At 46.7% G+C, this 19,574-nt stretch overlaps 1 protein-coding gene across 1 annotated transcript in view; it reads left to right on the top strand.

The window, feature by feature from the left end:
• Positions 1-19,574, top strand: part of LOC126523556 (glutamate receptor ionotropic, kainate 3-like) — a 134,444-nt gene that overhangs the window by 62,698 nt on the left and 52,172 nt on the right. Inside the window, exon 3 of the mRNA XM_050172153.3 lies at positions 18,538-18,801. Within this exon, the coding sequence (XP_050028110.2) occupies positions 18,538-18,801 (264 nt within the window). The remainder of the gene's footprint in view (positions 1-18,537; positions 18,802-19,574) is intronic.

The following is a 19,574-nucleotide window of genomic DNA, read 5'->3' as shown; positions in this document are numbered from 1 at the left end:
ACAGACAGACAGACAGACAGACAGACAGACAGACAGACAGACAGACAGACAGACAGACAGACAGACAGACAGACAGACAGAGATGATCAAAACGCCGGAAGTACGCAAGGGGTGGGGAACGCTTAAAGCACACTATCGCTATATAAGATGGCATTTCCAAAACAATTCATAGAGCTAATCTTATGTTGGGGCATCACAGCCAAATCTTGCTTTTCAATGACTCAACCACTTGGGTTTCTCCCTGAATACAGGGATGGAAAAGTTTTTAGCTTGTTCGCCTCTCATATGTCGAAACTATTTTTCGTTTGAGAGCTGGTGAAAACAGGAGAATGAGTGGGTGCCAACTCGGCCAGGCCTAGTCCTCTCCTGTTGTTACACTGTAAAAGCTGAATATATCTGCGAAACTTGTGATTTTGAGCCTCAACAGCCGAGTACGAATGCCAAAGCCCTTAGAGCTACTATGCCTCAATTAAAATAATAAAAGAGATAGCTTTAAAGCGCAACGTTTATATGAAGATCTGAAAACAATATTTCAAATTTCCTACATGTTTTCTTGAGGAACCCATAGGAAACTGTTCTCAAGCAGACAAGAATTATTCTAAGAACAAGCAACAGCGAAATTTTAACGGATTTCAAGCCACTGACAATGAACATAACGAGTTTTCAATGCTATATCATTTTTACATGGTGCATCGTCAAATTCAGGTACATGCATGCCACTGGAAGAGCTTTTATACGCAACTCTAGTAAAGTCGTCCACCTGCTCTACTTGAGCTGTCCTGAATAATATCCTAGGGTTTTGTATTACGCACTCATGGCGCCATAAAAAGCAAGGTCAGGTTCTTAAATTATTAAATTTCTTCGTGTCTAAGTAAGGGCACCGAAACATGATTATGTGACTCACGAATCAAAACAATATAAAAAAGCTGTTAGATTACTCCAGCAGATAGTGTGGTGGATCTATTTTTATTAGTGTGAAAAGTAAAGCGACTTTTCTTTTATTTAAAACCGTGCGTGTCCAGTTAACTTTCTTTTGCTTTTAACTCTAAGAAAAAAATTAGGTTTCAAGTACATGTGCGTTTAAAATGATCTAAAGAGTGAAGATAACACGCTCTGCACAAGTGAAATGAGGCATCAAAAACCAAAACTAAAATTTGGCTGGTCTGGGCGTTTCAGAAATATCCTCTGAACGCTCTCATTTGAACAGACCACTTAAATCAACCCAGCGCTAGTTTGTCACTGGTCTTGCTGGGCTTAAACGATGCGAACTTCTCATAATATTGCTGTAGCTTCGGAACCATTGGCCTAGCATTACGACACATGGTTCGAAAGAAGCGTACCCAATGCCATAAGCGACAAGCGGTCCGTTGACGTATGCCGGTACTTGAGTGGTGTAGAGAATGCCTCCGACCTCGAGTTCACGTAATGCATGTTTCATGTTCAGTGCAGAAATCGTGTGGTTATTTTTTCATCAGAAAGGCATTCTCTTTTCTGGTTTACGCTCCACGCTCGTTCACGTGCTAAATCACTGAACCTATCGCCTGTGCTGTTGCCATCATGGAGCGCTTCTCCCTTCCCCTGAACGAGGCCCTGGGGTGTACTGAGCGCCGCCGTGCATATATCGACGCGAGTATCTGCTTACGTCTCAACGCGTGTAGAACTGGCACACCTGCTTCACTCCTCACTGAAGGTTCAAATTCTTGTGTGTTCCAAAAGACCACTGTTGAAGGGAAGAGTTCTTGAAATTAAGCGTATTCATTTTTGTAGATATGTGCTGAACAAATAAATCAATATTTTCGAGCAATCAACGTACAGCCTTCAATGCATGGAGCCATCATAGTTGTATGCAAAGGTTCACAGCTATACATACATCATTCTTGCTGTTCTGTCGACTCTCGCTCGTTTTGTTGCGTGCAGGCAGGGTTGCCAGGTACAAAACCCAATAAGTAGGCAGAAAATTGAAAATAACCACCGTAATGTAGCCAATTGATTGGCTATGTCAAAAATATCCAGGAATGTAGTCAACCTGCTGCGATTGACAGTTATTTAAACAGAAACAATGGTGCTAGCGAGTCCTAAACAGCCCCTTTTCCGAAGGCTCCATTTCGAACGCTTCCTTTAAAAAAATCTTAGAGACCACAGCACAGTCTCTTTCGCTATTGTATGGAACAGAAACAGCTGCAGATAACTGTAAACAGCACATTTCTTTTATTGCGGATTGCACGCAGAAGTTGAACAGGAACGCATTTACGCTATTACAGGACAAATTTACGCGTTGGCATACCTTGTCCATGGTTCTCCGCGAAATTAAATCGAGACTCAGGAAGGCATCGCTGGGAAAAGTGCTATAATCAGCTTTTTATAGTCGTGTAAACATTCATTGTCGTTTCTCAAAGGCGAAATTCTTAGTAGGCAAGATTTGCTAAATAATTTGAAGTAAAGCAGAAGATTATAATAATTAATGTCCAGGATAAAGATATATCTCCAGACGCGTTAAGCTAGCGATTACTATAGTTCAGAGGCAAATAGGAGCACTTCACATTTTCCAAACAACCACCAATACAAGTAGGTAATTTTCCTAAGGGACCAGTACACACTTAATCTGCAACAACGTCACGGTAGACAACATCCAGGACGTTGTGTCGTCCTCTTCAAACACACTTTCATACAGTCTTGCTGACAATGGCTATTGCGCGTTCCTTGTACTTTATTTTATTTATTTTTATTTATACATACTGCAGCCCCTTCATGGGGCTATTGCAGGAGTGGCTTAGACAAAAAGAAGTCATACAAAAAACAAGTAAACAATAACATATTAAAGATTCACGAGAAATAAGACAGATGACACAAATGAAACTGAAAATAACAGCAACACTGAGAGTCAGTACAAAACGAGAATGAGTCAATACACTGTAACAACAACAAATTACGTAATATCAGATGTAGTTAACTTTTAAGATGAAATCGTTTAGTGGCAGTGACTTAATTGTTCCGGGAATAAAGTTCCAGAATTCAATAGTACGTGGGAAAAAGCTGTATTTAAATGTATTAGTTCGAGCAAAGTAATGCTTAATATTAAACCTATGCTGACTCCTACTTGACCTAAGAATGTCTGAAGGAATATATATGTGATGCGAGACGTGATAAGAAAAATTGACGATGCCATGCAGAAACTTCAATGACTCAATGTGACGGCGTATGGATAAAGGGGTTAGGTTCAAAGAAGATAAGGCACGAGAGGGTGAAAAATAGTGATCGTAACGACAATATATGAATCTGATAGATGCACTGCTTATGAGGGTTCCAGACAGGAGAAGCATAATCTAGGATTGGACGAATTAAACTTTTGTACATTAGTAATTTAGTTTCCTTTGGAGAGAGAGAGAGAAGAAACTTTATTAATGAATGGCCGGCAGTTTCGTTGTGGTGGCCTCAGGTGGCGGCTCAAGTCCTTGGACTCGGGCGGCATCTTTGGCTTGCCGGACGGCCCAGAGCTGGTCTGCCAACTCTGAACTTTTGAGAGCCGAGAGAGCACCTCCCAGCGGTGGCGACGCCGATGGAGAAGGTCCCCGGCGGGCCCCGCAGCTGGGGCGGCGTCGGGGAGAAGCGAGCTCGAGGTTTCTTGTACTGTGGTAACGGCCGCGATTACGGACGTTACCACGTTTCCTTTGGAGAATTGTTGAAATTGTGCGTCAAATACCCGAGCTTCCCGATTGCTTTAGCGCAAATGAAATTAATGCGTTTTGACCAGAGAGAGAGAGAAACAACTTTTGTACTGAGTCCTTAGTGACGGTTGGTGCGCGCTGGCACCAGATGGGGTGGAACCTTCTTCTCAGGTCCCATATGTGTCCAGCAGTTCCTGGCCCCTAGCCGCCAGCGCGAGCTGGGTCGGTAGGTCGGGGCTGGACAACAAGGTCTCCCATCGCTCGCGGGGGTTGGGGTTGGGGAGGGTGGGGGGTAAGGATGGTGGGGGGTTCTTGAGCTTAGTGCACTCTGCAAGGATGTGTGCTAGAGTGCCTTTTGACCGTCTGCAAAAAGGGCATGAAGTGTCATGCTCTGTTGGAAACATCTTGTGCAAGAGCACGGGATGTGCTAGCGACCCCGCTTGCGTGCGTCGCACGATCGTTTGCTGCATTCGGCTGAGTTGCGGATGCGGACGGGGAAGCCTACATCTGCCACTTCTGTACATTTTTGCGTGATTTCTTTGTACCTAGGACATGTTAGTGGTAAATATGACGCCAAGATACTTGTATTCCGAGACCCTGTGCAAGGATAAGTCGTTGAAAGTGTAATTGATCAATGAAGGAGAGGCACTATTAGAAAATGAGATTATCACAGTTTTAGTAAAATTTATTTTCATTTGCCAAGTGTTGCACCAGGTGCAGAAGCTGACAAATGAGGAATTTAGTTCAAGATGATCTTCTGGTGTGTTAATAACGCGATACAAAGCACAGTCGTCCGCATAAAGGCGTATGTATGAAGTGACGTTTCGAGGTAAGTCATTAATGTATAGTAGAACTAGTAAAGGACAAAGAACCGACCATTGGGGTACACCAGATGACACGTCAACAGAAGAAGAATTAGTTGAATTATAAGATACGAATTGCGACCGATGAGAAAGGAAACTGGCAATCCAGCTAACCAAGTGAGAATTTTTCAAGATCATGTTAAGCTTTATTAAGAGATTAGAATGCAGTACAGTATCGAAAGCCTTGGAAAAATCTATAAATATAGTGTCGACCTGGGTGCCGATATCAAGAGCACAGAAAATGTCGTGTGAGAATTCGACTATAGTTGTGTTAAGGTGCTGAATCCTTTCCGAAAACCGTGCTGAAAGTTAGAAAGCATGTTATTACATTCCAGAAATTGCATTATATGTTTGTGAATTATGTGCTCCGGCATCTTACACGAATATGATGTTAATGAAATAGGTCTATAATTAGATATTAGATATTAGCTAGATATTATAATTAGATATTAGAATTAGCTGTTTATTACCAGATTTGAATAATGGATGTACTTTGGCCAGCTTCCATCAGAATGGAACAATGCCGGTATTGAGGGACTTTTGAAAGATGATGGTTAGCTAGCGAGCAGACCACAATGAATAACGAACGAGAAAAGAATTGGGTATACCATCAGGACCGGTGGATCTTTTAGTGTCTAAATGTAGTATTATATTCAGTACACCATGCTCATTAATCATGATATCAGTAATCGGGATTGCCACTTTAGGAGGGTCAAAGGATGGAACGTCCTGGGTATCTGATGAAAACACATATTTAAGGTAGGCATTAAAAGTATCAGCTATTATTAACGGATCATTAGTTGTTTCATCATTGACGATTATAGATGGGGATGTAGACTTTGTTGGCAAGACAGAGCGCCAAAATTTCCGAGGATTAGTTTTGAGAAAATTTCCTAACTGAACATTCAAAAAACGACCTTTCGCCGGTTTCGTAATTACTCGCAGTTCTTTCTTTGCCCTACGAAACTTGATAGCACTATCAGGGTCTGGTAATTGCTTCACGCGCCTGAGGCGTCCGGCGCGGCGTGATACGTGAAGGATATCACGTGTCATTCAGGGTACTTTGACGTTCTTTTTCTTTGTTTTTAGCGGAACAAAAGGTTGCATGCAGTCACTGACGATAGTTTCAAAGTAGCTGAACAGTTCGTTGATGTCACCTTTGTGACTAATCGTGTGAAATGATCGAAACAAGAAGCAAGAAAATCGGTGATAGCAATATCGTCAGCGCGAGCGAAATCAGGAAACGTGGTGAAAGTCGACAGCGGCGTGAAAACAGGAGAGTTAATAGTAACTGCCACAGCCTTGTGGTCCAAGTTCCACCAACAATATCACATTCAAAACAACAGGGCTTGGTATAATAAAGTACAACAGTGTTTCTTTACAGTAGCCAAAAAGTAGACAAGTACCACACCTGAAGATGTTCGCGCCAAGGTGCTTCAATATAGCTAATTTCTGTCAACGTAGCCGAACATGGCAACCCTGCCTGCAGGGCTGAAAAATTATTTCGTCGTGTACGTGGGTGTAATGAGATGATACCTGTTCCTACACTTTATTGCCGCGCCATAGCTTGTGTTATTGACATTCTTGTTAATTACATAAAGCAATTCTGCGCATTGGCGTGTTTGAATATGCTCGCAGTACGTACATGTGTTAATTTTTTTATTGATATGCAGAAAAGAGTAGCTATGCAAGAGATGCATGATGGCCTTAATACATATTTATGCTTATGGAAGACAATATTTCAATGTGTATTAACTTTTCGACGCCGTGCTTACTGATGTAGCTACCTGCTAGAGGCCCAAATGCTTCGTAACACTTTTTTTACGGCTTTTTTGCCAAGCTGGCTTTCAACAGGTTACTTTATTCATGTCATAAGTAAACCTTGAATTCAAAGGTCGGAGTGGTCTAACTAGAAGATACACGCTGCCACTGCACAACGCGGTGTTTATCTACCTTGGCCGAGCTTCTCTTACACCGACGAAGTGTGGACACTCTTCAATATCAAGAAACCCCCATTAGCTTCTTTGTTTTCTTTCTTAATGAAGCCAGTGCCAGAACAAATTGCAGCTCCACTGAGAGGCAAGGGATGTGCTACGCGACATGGAAAAACAAGTGTCTTGCGGACTTTTTGCTCGTGTTTGGCTTAGTGAACGCGTATAACACCGCGCAATGGTCCTTAAATGCCTATAACAGAGACCTTTAAGTTGTAACAGTAGGAGCCATTACTACCATTCCTTCTAATCGGCAAATATTTTTTGTGGAGGTGTGTGATCATTTGAACTTCTCAAACTCTCAGCCATATTATCCTTTTATTACACAAGAAAAACCACTCGGATTTCCCACTGGTCCTTAGCCGCTATTTTTTCTCCGGCTATCACCATTACGGCGGTAACGCTGATAGAAGGCCATTTCAGTTTCCTGATCACGTGTCGTGAGCGATGTCACTTCTCGGCGTTCAGCGCAGTACGTCGGCTGCTTATGACTCGGCCGGAACATATGCAACCACCGTTTGGGAATTTTATGCCAAAAAGCGCTCGCTCACGTAAATGTGTGCACACCACCTGCGTATTTCTTGACTTATTGCAGCAGCAACTACAACAACAGGTTATCTTCCGCAGCTGTTAAAAATATTACAATTAAACAACAGACTGCAGTCCTCTCACCTTGGCAAAATCTAGTTTCACTTTAGATGTTCAGCAAGCAATATGTGTTAAAGCAACAAAAGGTAAGTAGGTAATCGATGCAGGTAAGAATAGTTGTGACGTTTTAAAGCAACATTGCGTAGCTTGTTTATTGCTTGTCTGAGGGATTATAGATATCGGTGATGAATATAAAGGTCCGTTCTAATGCACTGACGTCCGCATAATCTATGTATTAGCACTGTTTTGTCGAATAAAGTGTAGCTTAATGTAGTCCTTTCTTTTTTGAGATTTTTGAGGTAGCAAGGGGGGTGTAACAGTAATTCTTAGCCTGCTATAACTTGTTGTGTTGCGTTATATTGGCATTTCGACGAAGCCATCTAGGTTTTACTGATAATGTGCGTCAGCCTCAAGACATAGTCAGCAGACCGGTCCTTGTATTGAGCAGTTTCATCGTTAGGTACTCTCGCCTTTCTCACATATGGCATGAGACACCTGCGTTCGGTTTCTTTAGACGGCATCATAATTTCTGATTGCTTATGTCAGCAAAAACCTGCTTAGTCCAAGTGACCTGAAAAATTCTTTTTGCTGGATAGGAACATTTTTATGCTGCATGGTTACATCAGCCGCAATGTGTTTACAGTACCACACTGTTTGTAATTCTGCGAAAACCCGCAAGGAGGAGAGAAGTAATTAATAAAGAGAAAATCGGACATCCACCCGTTAGTAGCAATTGCTACAAACGAAACGCATTCGGGTTCCTAGAAAGAAAAGCCTGAGAGTTGAAGAAAAATTCGTCCTGGTCTGGGACTTGGAGTGGTCCGGTTTCCTTTGTAGCAATTGCTACTAACGGTTGTATGTCTGATTTTTAGCTTTATTAAGTACCACACTGCATAATATCAAAATTATTTAGCATCTGTACACCTTCACAGTACCTCGCGGATTATTATACTCTTTGTGCTTGGCAGTGCGCTACAAGGCATATGCCACAACGAGCCCTGGGGGTGTGATCTAAGTGTGACACATCCCTCTGTCGATAATTTCAATGAAGGAATCAGCCTAAAGACAAATTTTCAATGACGATTTGTCGACGGGTATGGGCTGTAATTCTAGTGGGATGACCGATTGATTTTTATGACGCCCCAATGCACGTTACAGTGCTATTGAAAATGATAGCCATGACAAGTGGATTTTAATGACCAACGTGGCAGGGCCCGTCAAGTAGCTATTGGGCGTGAAAAATATTTCACAAGATGAAGCAATGTCGATTTTAGTGGATTAGTGTGGCGACAACCGTTAGTGCTCGAAAAAGCCCGAACAAGTGCACGATTCCCCTTGGCGTGAAGAGAGCTACAATACAGCGACAACAATAAGAGAAGTTGTAGACCTGCTTAATTACATTAGAAAAAATTGCATAGGGCGTTCATAGATAAATACGCTCATTAAATCAAGACTTGCCAAATATTAAAAAAAAACTGTTAAGCAGATCTCAACCATTGTGGGAGTCAGCTATAGGCGAAGTCTTATAGAGGTAGCCGGCTATCTAGCAGGTCCTGAAATGCGTTACAGAATAGACAGCATGTTTACGTAAACCTTGAAGACCGATCACCAACAGACTAGGGATTATGAATGCGATGACGACCAGCGGCCACAGCTAGCGACTAACGAATATTTTTTTTTAGAGAATGGAACGTATATAGTCGTACAGGTATAACCCCGCATGTGATAACACTACACCTCGTTAGAAAGATAAATCAAACTACACGAAAACAAAGAAAATTATCGAACCAAACGCGTAACTTATGTGCCTCCAAGAAATATAATGTCTCTAGTTTCTATTCAACAATGCCACAGAGGCGCAGCAAGCGCATCCAGCACGCTTCATAAGGATATGATAAGTGCGAAGTAATGGGAGCGTATCATATCTTTAGAATGGAAAAACGCGTGAGCTGCGCCTCTGTGTCACTGTCGATAAAAAAAGAATTTATTTCCTTGAATGCACCTGATATGTTGCTACGTTTTCGGTCTGTTTCTTTCTTTTCCTACCATTTAGTTTCACTTATCTTTCTAGCGTGTAAGGTTAGCGCATGCGCAGTTATACGTTTACGACTATATATTGTTAAGCGTATAAAGTTATTTACAATATAGCTACATACCACGAACGTTCGCTGAGACAAAATAGAGCCCAACCAGCCTGTGTCAACTTTTCGTCGTCTTCAGGACCGTCGTTGTTCTCTGCACCTTCGTGGTGCGTCAAGCAGGACCGTCAGGAAGAGCGTGGTAAGGTTTTAGTCGTGCTGCATAAGCTACATCAGGTAATGTAAGGCAGAGCTCACTGGGAGCATGTCACAGGTGACATCGGTCACTTGGCGTAGGACGCGGTAAGAGCCCTTGTAGCAATAAAAAAGTTTTTACGAGAGCCCCGCTCGACGTCAAGGGCACCAAAGTAGCACAAGGGAACCTGGTGAAAACTGTACGCCATGGTGCCGCTGATTGTAAGCGGCCTTTTCATTTTCTTGCGATGCCAACAGATGAGTCAACAGACGATACCACAGACGATGCCTCGCGTGGTCAGCATGGACAATAGGGCCGTAGGCATACTCGCTTCTCGAGGCATTAGCAGGGGTACGGAAAGCGTTCAAGGGCAATACAGGGTTGCGATCGAACTGCAAGTAAAACGACGAATAAGCGGCAGTTTCGCGGCGTAAAGAATAGTAAGCGAACTTGACGTAGGGTATTACAACGTCCCAATCACGGCGGTTTGGCTAAACGCACTTTGACAGCATGCCGATGATGACCTGGCTCAAGTGCTCTCAGTCAGGCCATTGGTCTGAGGATCATACGACGTAGCAAGCTTGTGCTTGGTAGAGCAAGATTTAAATATGTCGGCGATGACTTGGGAAAGGAAGGCGCGAGCACTGCCCGTGAGCAGCTGCTGTGGGGTGCCATGCACTAAAATGATCTCGCGGCGGAGGAAATCCCCGACGTAACTTGCACTGCTGGTCGGAAGCACTCCGGTTATGGCGTAGCGCGTCACATAATTCCTAGCCACAGCGATCCACATGTTGCCGGAATTGGACTCTGAAAAAGGATCGAGAAGATCAAAACCCAGTCGAAAAAATGGCTCAGTTGCGATGCCGAGGTGTTGAAGATAGCCGGCAGGAGACGTCGCTGTTCTTTTTGGATGCTGACAGAGCTCGCACGCCGCAACGTACCGGTCTACAGAGCGAGCCAGTACAGAGCGAGTGGTGTACAGAGCTACGGTCGTAGGTGCGAGATACACCAAGATGGCTTGCAACTGGTGCGTGATGAAGATTATGGAGGACGGCTGCGCGAAGGTGTCGAAGGGCGACACAGAAAAAGACGTGAAAATTACGGCATTGCGAAGCGCCGTTCTAGAGGGCGAACCACGGCATAGATGGCTCAGTAGGTGCAGATTCAACTCAATGAATGAGGGTCGGCAAAGTGCCGTCATGGCGTTGCTCACCGGCTTTGCCCAAAAGCTGGGGGATGGAGAGAACGCAGGCGGAAGCGTCCGTGTCGTCGACGTTTGGCGTGTCTACGAGGTAGCGGGACAAGCAATCGGCATCGTTGTGCTGGTGCCCAGATCTGTAGAGAGAGAGAGAGAAGGGAAGAAGGAAAGGCAGGGAGGTTAACTAGACTGAGTCCAGTTTTGTAGACCAACGAATCGAAATATTCCTGCAGCTGCAAATCCCATGGTCCATGGCTCCCTGTGGGGTCATTTAAGGACAAAAGGCCCCCACTTGGGTACGTGCCTGCTTCTACGTTCATACCATCGAGATCGGAGAATGTGCCGGGATTCTGCGGATGGGGAAGGGCAACGTCCTCGGTGTGGGTTGCCCACCGTGCCGGTGCAGGTGTCGATGATATGTCGTCCCCACTAGGTATTGTCACAAGCTGGATGTGATGTCCGCTGCGGAGCTCCGTTGCGAAGAAGGCCGGTACCCCGCACCTCCACTAAATGTTACGTGTATAAAACTAATAGAACACATTTAAAAACAGCGAACGTTCACGGAGACGGAAGAGAGCACAGCTAGGCTCTGTCAACTTTTCGTCCACTTCAGAACCGTCGTAGTTGTCTTCTTCGCCTGATCGTAACAATGTGTACAGCTTTCTTCTAAGAAATGTTTGCTAGTTGTGAACAGCGCCGGTGTTTGTCCTTTCTTTTATCGTGCCTTGTCTCTTGGCGCTTTGCCTTCAAGAGAGCGAAATCGCCTTATGGAAAAAAGACAGAGTGATTAGTCGCATATTTTCGTTACGTGCTACTCGGCAGAGAATAGCCCACGTTCCGTTTCTTTTTCGTTTTTTGCGTGCTTGCCTAAGGCGTGTGTGGCACGAGCGTGTTTTTGAGGACAGCCGCAAGGCGACGACGACGACAAGGATAACGACATTGCCCGTGCGATCTCTGGCGCAGAGGCGCTGAAGTCTGTTCCATTACGATCTGGGCCGATTCTAAAGGCGCCGCAGCACCATATAGCGTCTAAACAGTAGCAGCCCCAAGAAGAGGTAGTCGTGCCATAGCCACTGCGGCACCTGCCATGTTGGCCTAGTGCCTTTGACGTAGCACTGCTATGCACAAGGGCTTGGGATCAAGCCCTGACCGTGGCTCCTGCATCTCAAAGGAGGTAAAATGCAAGCACGTCCATGTGCCATGCACTGGGTGCACGTTAAAAATCCTAGGTGGTCAAAATTAATCCGTAGTCTCGCACTATACAGCGTGCCTCATAATCATGCGGATGTTTCCGCATATAAAACTCCAGAATTCATTACGGAGTTAGGGGAAAAAGAAGTGCTTTTTTATATGGTATCGACTCCTGTGCAATGTGATACACAAGGAGCTTAATGGTAACCTTGCAATAATGTCGTATCGTTTGTGCCTCTGTCAACTAATGAAAACTGGCGCACAGTAACGAGCTCAAGATTGCTAGAAGCGATTGTTGCCATACAAAGGGTATAATGCTGAAATCGTCTCGAAGCTCTAGTTGGCGTTGTCCCGAGAGAAGTACGCATGTCTTTTGGGCCCTAATGGGAAGAGAATCACATGTTTCTTCTGGGGCATCCGGCTTCGAAGTTCTCTGTCGGACGGTATGTTTCCTTTATTGAACAACTGCTTGTGCTTAAGTGTATATGTGAATGTACTCGGCCTAAGCATTTGGCGTAGAATACGCAAGGCTAAACTAAAATTTGCCATCTGGAATACGAGAGAAAGGTACAGTGACAAAAAACCTCCTCTCGAAGCCTCCGATAAACGACGACGAAAAAAAAAACCTAGGGTGGTAGCTAAACTATGCATGTCATGAAAGCATCACTGAGCAGAACTTCAGTGTGTCTTTGTGTACGCAGTATTGAAGAACACTGGAGTTCTTTTGGACTCGGCATGTTGTCGCTCACTCGCCATGTGACAGTTGACATAAGATCTTCATTGAAAGTCAACGACAGCCTCACTTATCGTTTCATGTCCAGGTTAGCAAGTGTTCGCATAGATCTAAGGTACATTAAAAAATAATTATATAATGGAGGTCTTGGAATGTGGAAGTCACGCCGCGAAATTCTTTCAGGAGACAGCATGTTGAACAACACACGCATATTCGTCAAGTAACACTGATATTTTCCCACGTTTTCCCCGGTACCTCACTTATTCTGCACAGAAATCCTGAACGCGAGGAGTTCCACCTGCTCGGTAATATTGTCACCCAGCTATTACAACTAAAACAGTTTACCACCGACAGATTGGCAAAAAACGTCTGCCTTTTGCGATGGCTGGTCCTCGGAGAGCGCGCGCAACCACGAACTTCGTCGTTCTAGCCTTAAAGGTCCCGTGTCAACACGTGCTAACTTATTTTGCGTCATTGCTTCCCTCTCAAAAGCGACCGGCCCGGTCGCTTCAAGTGCAGCGGACACTATGGGCAAGAGTGCCAACATGAAAAGAGAAAAAAAAAACATACAGGAATGTACACAATGCTGAAGCGGTTTGTGAGGGTTGCTTATGCCTCGCGTGCGTAGTACGGCTTCATCCGTACTACGTGGACGACTTCAGCACGGGGACGGCGTCGATTCGAACCAGGATCAGAGCTTTGAGGCACCACCTCGTAGTTGGCATCACTGCGGCGGCGTACTTCATAAGGGCAAACATAGCGGCGCAACAATTTCTCTGAGAGCCCACGGTGTCGGATAGGTGTCCACACCCACACGCGGTCGCCAGGTAAGTACTGGACTTTTCGTCGGGTCCGGTGGTAACGGTAGGCGTCGGTATTCTGCTGGGTGCGGATGCGATATCGAGCAAGCTGGCGAGCTTCCTCGGCTTTCTCGTAGATATCTTCAGTGGTGCCATTCCTTGTGGTTCCGTGGTCTACCGGGAGCATGGCGTCTAAGGGGGTTGTAACGCGACGTCCGTAAACAAGCTCGAATGGTGTAAACTCGATCGCGTCCTGCACAGCGGTATTGTAAGCAAACGTTATGTATGGCAAAATTTCATCCCATGTTTTGTGTTCCACATCAATGTACATAGAGAGCATGTCGGCTAATGCTCTGTTTAGGCGCTCTGTTAAGCAGTTAGGTTGAGGATGATAGGCTGTGGTCTTCCGGTGGTCGGTGTGCGCCAGTGTGACGACTTGTTGCAATAACTCCGCTAAAAATGCTGCACCGCGGTCAGTAATGAGTACAGCGGGTGCACCGTGACGAAATTCTCAAAATTTTTCTTGTACAGGACATCGTTTCGCAGGCAGTACGACGTCAATCATCGTGAAAGTGGGCGTGGGACAACAACGTCAGCTCCCTTGATATAAGGGATGACTGGAAGCAGCTCAGAGTCTGCACGTTGATAGTCAGCCATGCGCAGCACGTCGATGACACCAGGAAACGGCAAATCTAGCTCCAAGTCGGAGGATGTCAAGGGAATAGGAGAACGTGACAAGCAGTCAGCGTCGCTACGCTTATGGCCGGATCTGTAGACAACAGCTATGTCGTATTCCTGGAGGCGGAGGCTCCAACGAGCGAGGCGACCTGACGGGTCTCGTAGATTGGTAAGCCAGCAGAGCAAGTGGTGATCACTGATCGCTCCAGATGGCCGGCCGTATATAAGTAGGGTCGGAACTTGCTGATGGCCCACACGACTGCTAAGCATTCCTTTTTGGTCGTTGAATAATTTGCTTCTGCTAATTCTGCTAAAGACTCGCATACGCAATTACACGTTCTGCGCCATCTTGCCATTGAACCAGAATTGCCCCGAGTCCTACGTTGCTGGCGTCGGTGTTTATTTCAGTTGCCGCGGTGTCATCAAAATGCGCCAGCACTGGAGCGGATTGAAGGCGTTTACGCAATTTGGTGAAGGCCTGCTCTTGGTCTTCCGTCCTACCAAAGGGCACATCTTGTCGCGTCAGTCTCGTGAGCGGTTCAGCAATCCTTGAGAAGCCTTCAACAAAACGACGGTAGTGAGCGCAGAGGCCCAGGAACCGCTGAACAGCCTTTTTGTCTTTAGGACGACGAAACTCGGCAACGGAAGCGAGTTTTTCTGGGTCTGGTCGTACTCCTTGGGAGCTGACCATGTGGCCTGGAAACTTCAGTTCCTGGAAGCCAAAGTAACATTTTTCAGGCTTGATGGTGAGGTTGCCTTGCGTATTGCGGTATGGACACTTAGTAGCCGGGCGAGATGTCCATGGAACGTGCTCGAAAACACAACAACGTCGTCTAGGTACACTAGACAAGTCTGCCACTTTAGTCCAACGAGTACCGTGTCCATCATTCGTTGAAACGTAGCAGGAGCAGAACAGAGACCGAAAGGCAGCAGTTTAAATTCGTACAGCCCATCGGGAGCCACGAAGGCGGCTTTTTCACGGTCACGCTCGTCCACTTCGATTTGCCAGTAGCCTGACTTTAGGTCTAACGAAGTAAAGAACTGAGCATGACGCAGACGGTCCAAAGCGTCATCGATCCGTGGCAGGGGATAAACGTCGTGTTTGGTGACTCGGTTAAGCCGTCTGTAGTCAATGCAGAAGTGGAGTGTGTTGTCTTTCTTTTTTACTGGTATGACAGGCGATGCCCACGGACTTGTTGACTGCTGGATGACGTCATCCTTTAGCATTTCTTGAACTTGACGCTTAATCGCCTCCCGTTCCCTAGGTGACACGCGATACGGATGCTGACGAACAGACCGCGCCGACTCCTCTGTAACTATTCGGTGTTGCGTAACGCAAGTGCGCTGGACTTTGGATTCCGTGGAAAAACAGCCGGAGAATTCTGTCAGTAGGCCCAGCAGCTGATCCTTCTGTACATCTGCTAAGTCAGCATTAATGTGGACGCGGGTATTCAGGCTGGCGTGAGTTGTTGCATCCGGTGAAGTCACTTGTAATGTGCCGATGTCTGAGAAGTTAGCAATCTCGTTCAGAAATGCCACAGCTGTACCTTGAGGGATGTGCTGATACCCATGGCTTAAGTTTGTCAACAAAACTTGCAAACACTTATGCTGTATTCGAACAAGGCCCCGGGCGATGCAGATGTGTGTTTCGAGCAGCAGCGGGATATTTGCCTCGGCAATACCCTCATAGCCGTCGAATGCGTCGCAGGTGACGAGGGTCAATACGCTGCTCCTTGATATGGATGCGCGGCACCGTGATGTTCTTGTCAACAATCCTCAAGGCGTTGACATACGTGTCGTCAGTGCTGCTCCCTGCTAAGGCCTGCGCCGTCTAAAACGTTACCCGCGACTTTTGTAAGTTAATCACAGCTCCATTAGCCTGCAGAAAGTCCATTCCCAGAATTAGGTCCCTCGAACAGCTTGTAAGAATAACGAAACCTCCGAGGTACGTAAACCCACGAATGCTGACTCGCGCTGTGCATCTTCCTACCGGGGTTAGCAGATGGCCTCCTGCTGTGCGAATCTGCGACCCAGTCCACTCGGTAGAAACTTTCTCCAGCTTGTAGGCAAGCTCCATGCTCATAACAGAGGTGTCCGCTCCGGTGTCGATTAATGCCATGATTTCTTCGTCGTCTATGGTGACGGGAATGTTCGACGTTACTACGTCTCGTAAGGTGTTTGACTCCGTCTGTACGTCTGCGTCGTTCTGTTTTCGTCGTTGTCGTCGTAGTGGAGGTTCTCGCGTACAGTCGTCGTCAGCGGCCTCACCTCCGGAGGTCGCTGAACTCAGTTTTCCCCACCCGCCGAGCTAGGCGAGCGGCGTCTCAGAGCGCCGCGAATAAAGGCTTGGCTTGGTGATGGTGACCTGTAAAGAGCAGGAGACGACGAACGGGGCTCCTGCCATCGCTGATCAACATTGCGACGATTCGCGACGAAATCCTCTATTTCCGGCGACCTCTCACCAGGTCGTGGACGAGGTGCATTCGGCGAGAATCCACGGAGCCCAACATGACGATAAGGACACATTCTGTAGATGTGTCCGGTTTCGCCACAATGAAAACAAAGGGGCTTGTAGTCTGGGGTGTGCCAGACGTCGCTTTTCCTAGTCCTTGCGTCGGCGATGGGCGGTGGGCTGCGAGGCGGCATGAAGCTTACGTCCATTTGTTGAGTGGGGTGTACCATGCTGCACGCACTTGAGGGTGGCGGACGGCGTACTGTTTCAGCGTAACTCATTTCGGCGTGCGGTCCCTGCTGTAGCACCTTGTACTGTCAAGGAATATGGACCACCTGTCGGGCCTCGGCGCGCACCATTTCCGCAATGGAATGTTGTCCCACAGGGGCAGTGGTCGTCTGCATCTTCTGCAATTCCTCCTTGACGACAGCCCTGTTGAGTTCTCGCCGGCCCCAACGTCGTTACCGAGGGTAAAGGCAGAGAGTTCCCTTGAAATCATGGCGTCGCGGTTGTTTTGCCTGGCCCGCTGTTGAAGGGCCTTTTCCATAGTAGTGGCTTCGTCATGGAACTCTGCAAGTGTCGTCGGCGGATTTCGAATGAGGCCAACAAAGAGTTCCTTTTTGACGCCGCGCATGAGATGGCGCACCTTCTTTGTTTCAGTCATAGAAGGGTCCGCACGTCTGAAAAGCAGATTCATGTATTCTGCGTACGCCGTCACTCGCTCATTCGGGCCTGGAATTATTGCCTCCAACGCTAACTCCGCCCTCTCCTTCCTCTCCGCTCTGGCGAAGGCATTGAGGAACTGTCTACGAAATTCTTCCCACGACGTCAGTGTCGCCTCGTGGTTCTCAAACCACGTTTTCGCGGAATCCTCAAGAGCGAAGCACGCGTAGCGTAGCTTACGCTGGTGGTTGCAGTCGTTGAGGTTGGCAACCCGGTCCAAAATGGTCAAGGCAGTCGTCGGCGTCCTCTGAAGCACTTCCGTGGAACAGATTCGGCGTCCGGATGCGATTCACGACAACGTGCGATGCTGCAGGAGTGGCAGGAGGTGGTTGGTTCGTCATTATAGTTCGTTCGGGTAGCAGACCGTGCTGTGGCTGAAGTCTCTGGAGACGTCGGCTGGCACGTACGTGCACAGGGGTAAGCTCGGCTGAACTACTGGTCGGGTTGAGGTCTGGGGTATGCTCCGTAGATCTTAACATTGGCCGTACCCCGCAACTACACCAGAAATGTCACGCAGCTATTACAACTAAAACAGTTTACCTCCGACAGATTGGCAAAAAAACGTCTGCCTTTTGCGATGGCTGGTCCTCGGAGAGCGCGCACGCAACCACGAACTTCGCCGTTCTCGCCTTAAGGATCCCGTGTCAACACATGCAAACTTATTTTGCGTCAATCTGTTCGAGCCTTTGAACAAAGTATGATTTAAAGCGAAAGCGAAAGCCTTAAGTGGCCTATACCACCGATCGCCATGAAAAAAACATCGCGTCTTCTTGTCCAATGGTACAAAAAATATCAGCGATTGCTCATACCCACCCAAGCAAGCAGAAATACAATCACTCATCCCTCTCGTACTGCAGAGGCTACAAGAACTCAGCAAAATGAGGCGTATAGTGCATACATTCTTTGGAAGCACGTATACAACGTACAGAAACGCGGCGTGTAGTCGAGTGGTAGAAAAAAAATGTGACCTTATCAATGACCGCGCAGCAGGCTTTCACCTTCACGTGTTACAGGAGCGTAACATGCTGTCAAAACGTTTTTCCTACAACGAGCGTATTTTCTATCCCATGCGTATTCAAAAATTGATAGCTCTGTTTTCCAATGTGCCTCTTATCTTACGATGTAACATATAGCAGTATTAAAGAGAGTTAAGCTTCCCTCCCTCCCTGGCCTTTCATGGGCTTTTTTTCTCCATTCCTGCGGGACGGTTCTATTCGGTATCATTATCAGCCAACGCAGACGGCGATGTCGTGTGTATTTTTGCTGATATGGGGCTTAACATTTAAAATGAATTACGTGCTCTTTTCTTCCTTCTGGTCAGTGTGCGGACTCCTGGAGCAAGGCGTCCTAGCAGTGCTGGGTCCACGGCAACCGGAAACAGCGCTGCTAGTGCGTAATGCGTGTTCAAGGCATCAAGTGCCACACGTCTACCTGCACCGACAGGAGAGTGAAAAGAGTGCCTTGTCTATGGATACGCTGTCCTTGACTGTGACACCATCGCCTGAGGAGCTTGGCCGGGCACTGAGTGACCTCGTCGAAGCGCAAGGCTGGAAGCACTTCACTGTAATTTATGAGAAACCAGAAGGTGAGCTTAACGTTATGTGCACGTGTAGTATTTAAGAGTGCTACATGAACTTTTTTCTTAGTTCCTAATGAAGCTTTTTTCTTTCTGATGTGTGTACTGTGCAATTCTGGCTTATTATGAATTTCACGTATTACCGAATTACGTATATATATATATGGGACCCTCCTATCTTTAACGGCAGTGATGAACACGACGTTGATGACTGGCTCTCATCATACGAACGTGTCAGTCGGAACAACAAATGGGATGACATCACGAAATTGACCACCGTCCCTTTCTACCTCACCGGAATTGCTCACTTGTGGTTTCGGAACCATGAAATCGAAGTCCCAAGCTGGACGCTGTTCAAGACAAAGTTCAGCGAGGTCTTCGGCCGCCCTGCTGTGCAAAACCTTTGGGCCGAACAGCGTCTGCAGTCGCGCTCTCAGCAGCCTGGTGAGAACTTTACCAGCTACATCGAAGATGTCATCGATCTCTGTAAACGCGTCGATGCATCCATGACTGGGGGCAATAAAATCAAGCATATCATGAAGGGTATCGACGAGGACGCGTTCCAGATGCTCATTTCAAAGAGCCCCTCTACTGTTGCCCAAGTTATTGAACTGTGCCAAAGCTATGACGAGCTCCGCCGTCAACGCCTCCTCACCCGCCGTCCTGTTCCCCATCAGGAATCGTTGTCCGGCTTGACCTCTCCTTTTCTAGATGCCACCCTCCTCTCGCAAATCAAGGCTTTCGTCCGGGAAGAAGTTGCTCGCCAGCTCTCCCTGATCTCC

This window comes from Dermacentor andersoni, chromosome 6, assembly GCF_023375885.2.
Source record: "Dermacentor andersoni chromosome 6, qqDerAnde1_hic_scaffold, whole genome shotgun sequence".
Taxonomy (NCBI): Eukaryota; Metazoa; Arthropoda; class Arachnida; order Ixodida; family Ixodidae; genus Dermacentor; species Dermacentor andersoni.
The sequence above is the reverse complement of the archived record's forward strand: the minus strand, read 5'-3'. Positions and strand labels throughout refer to the sequence as shown.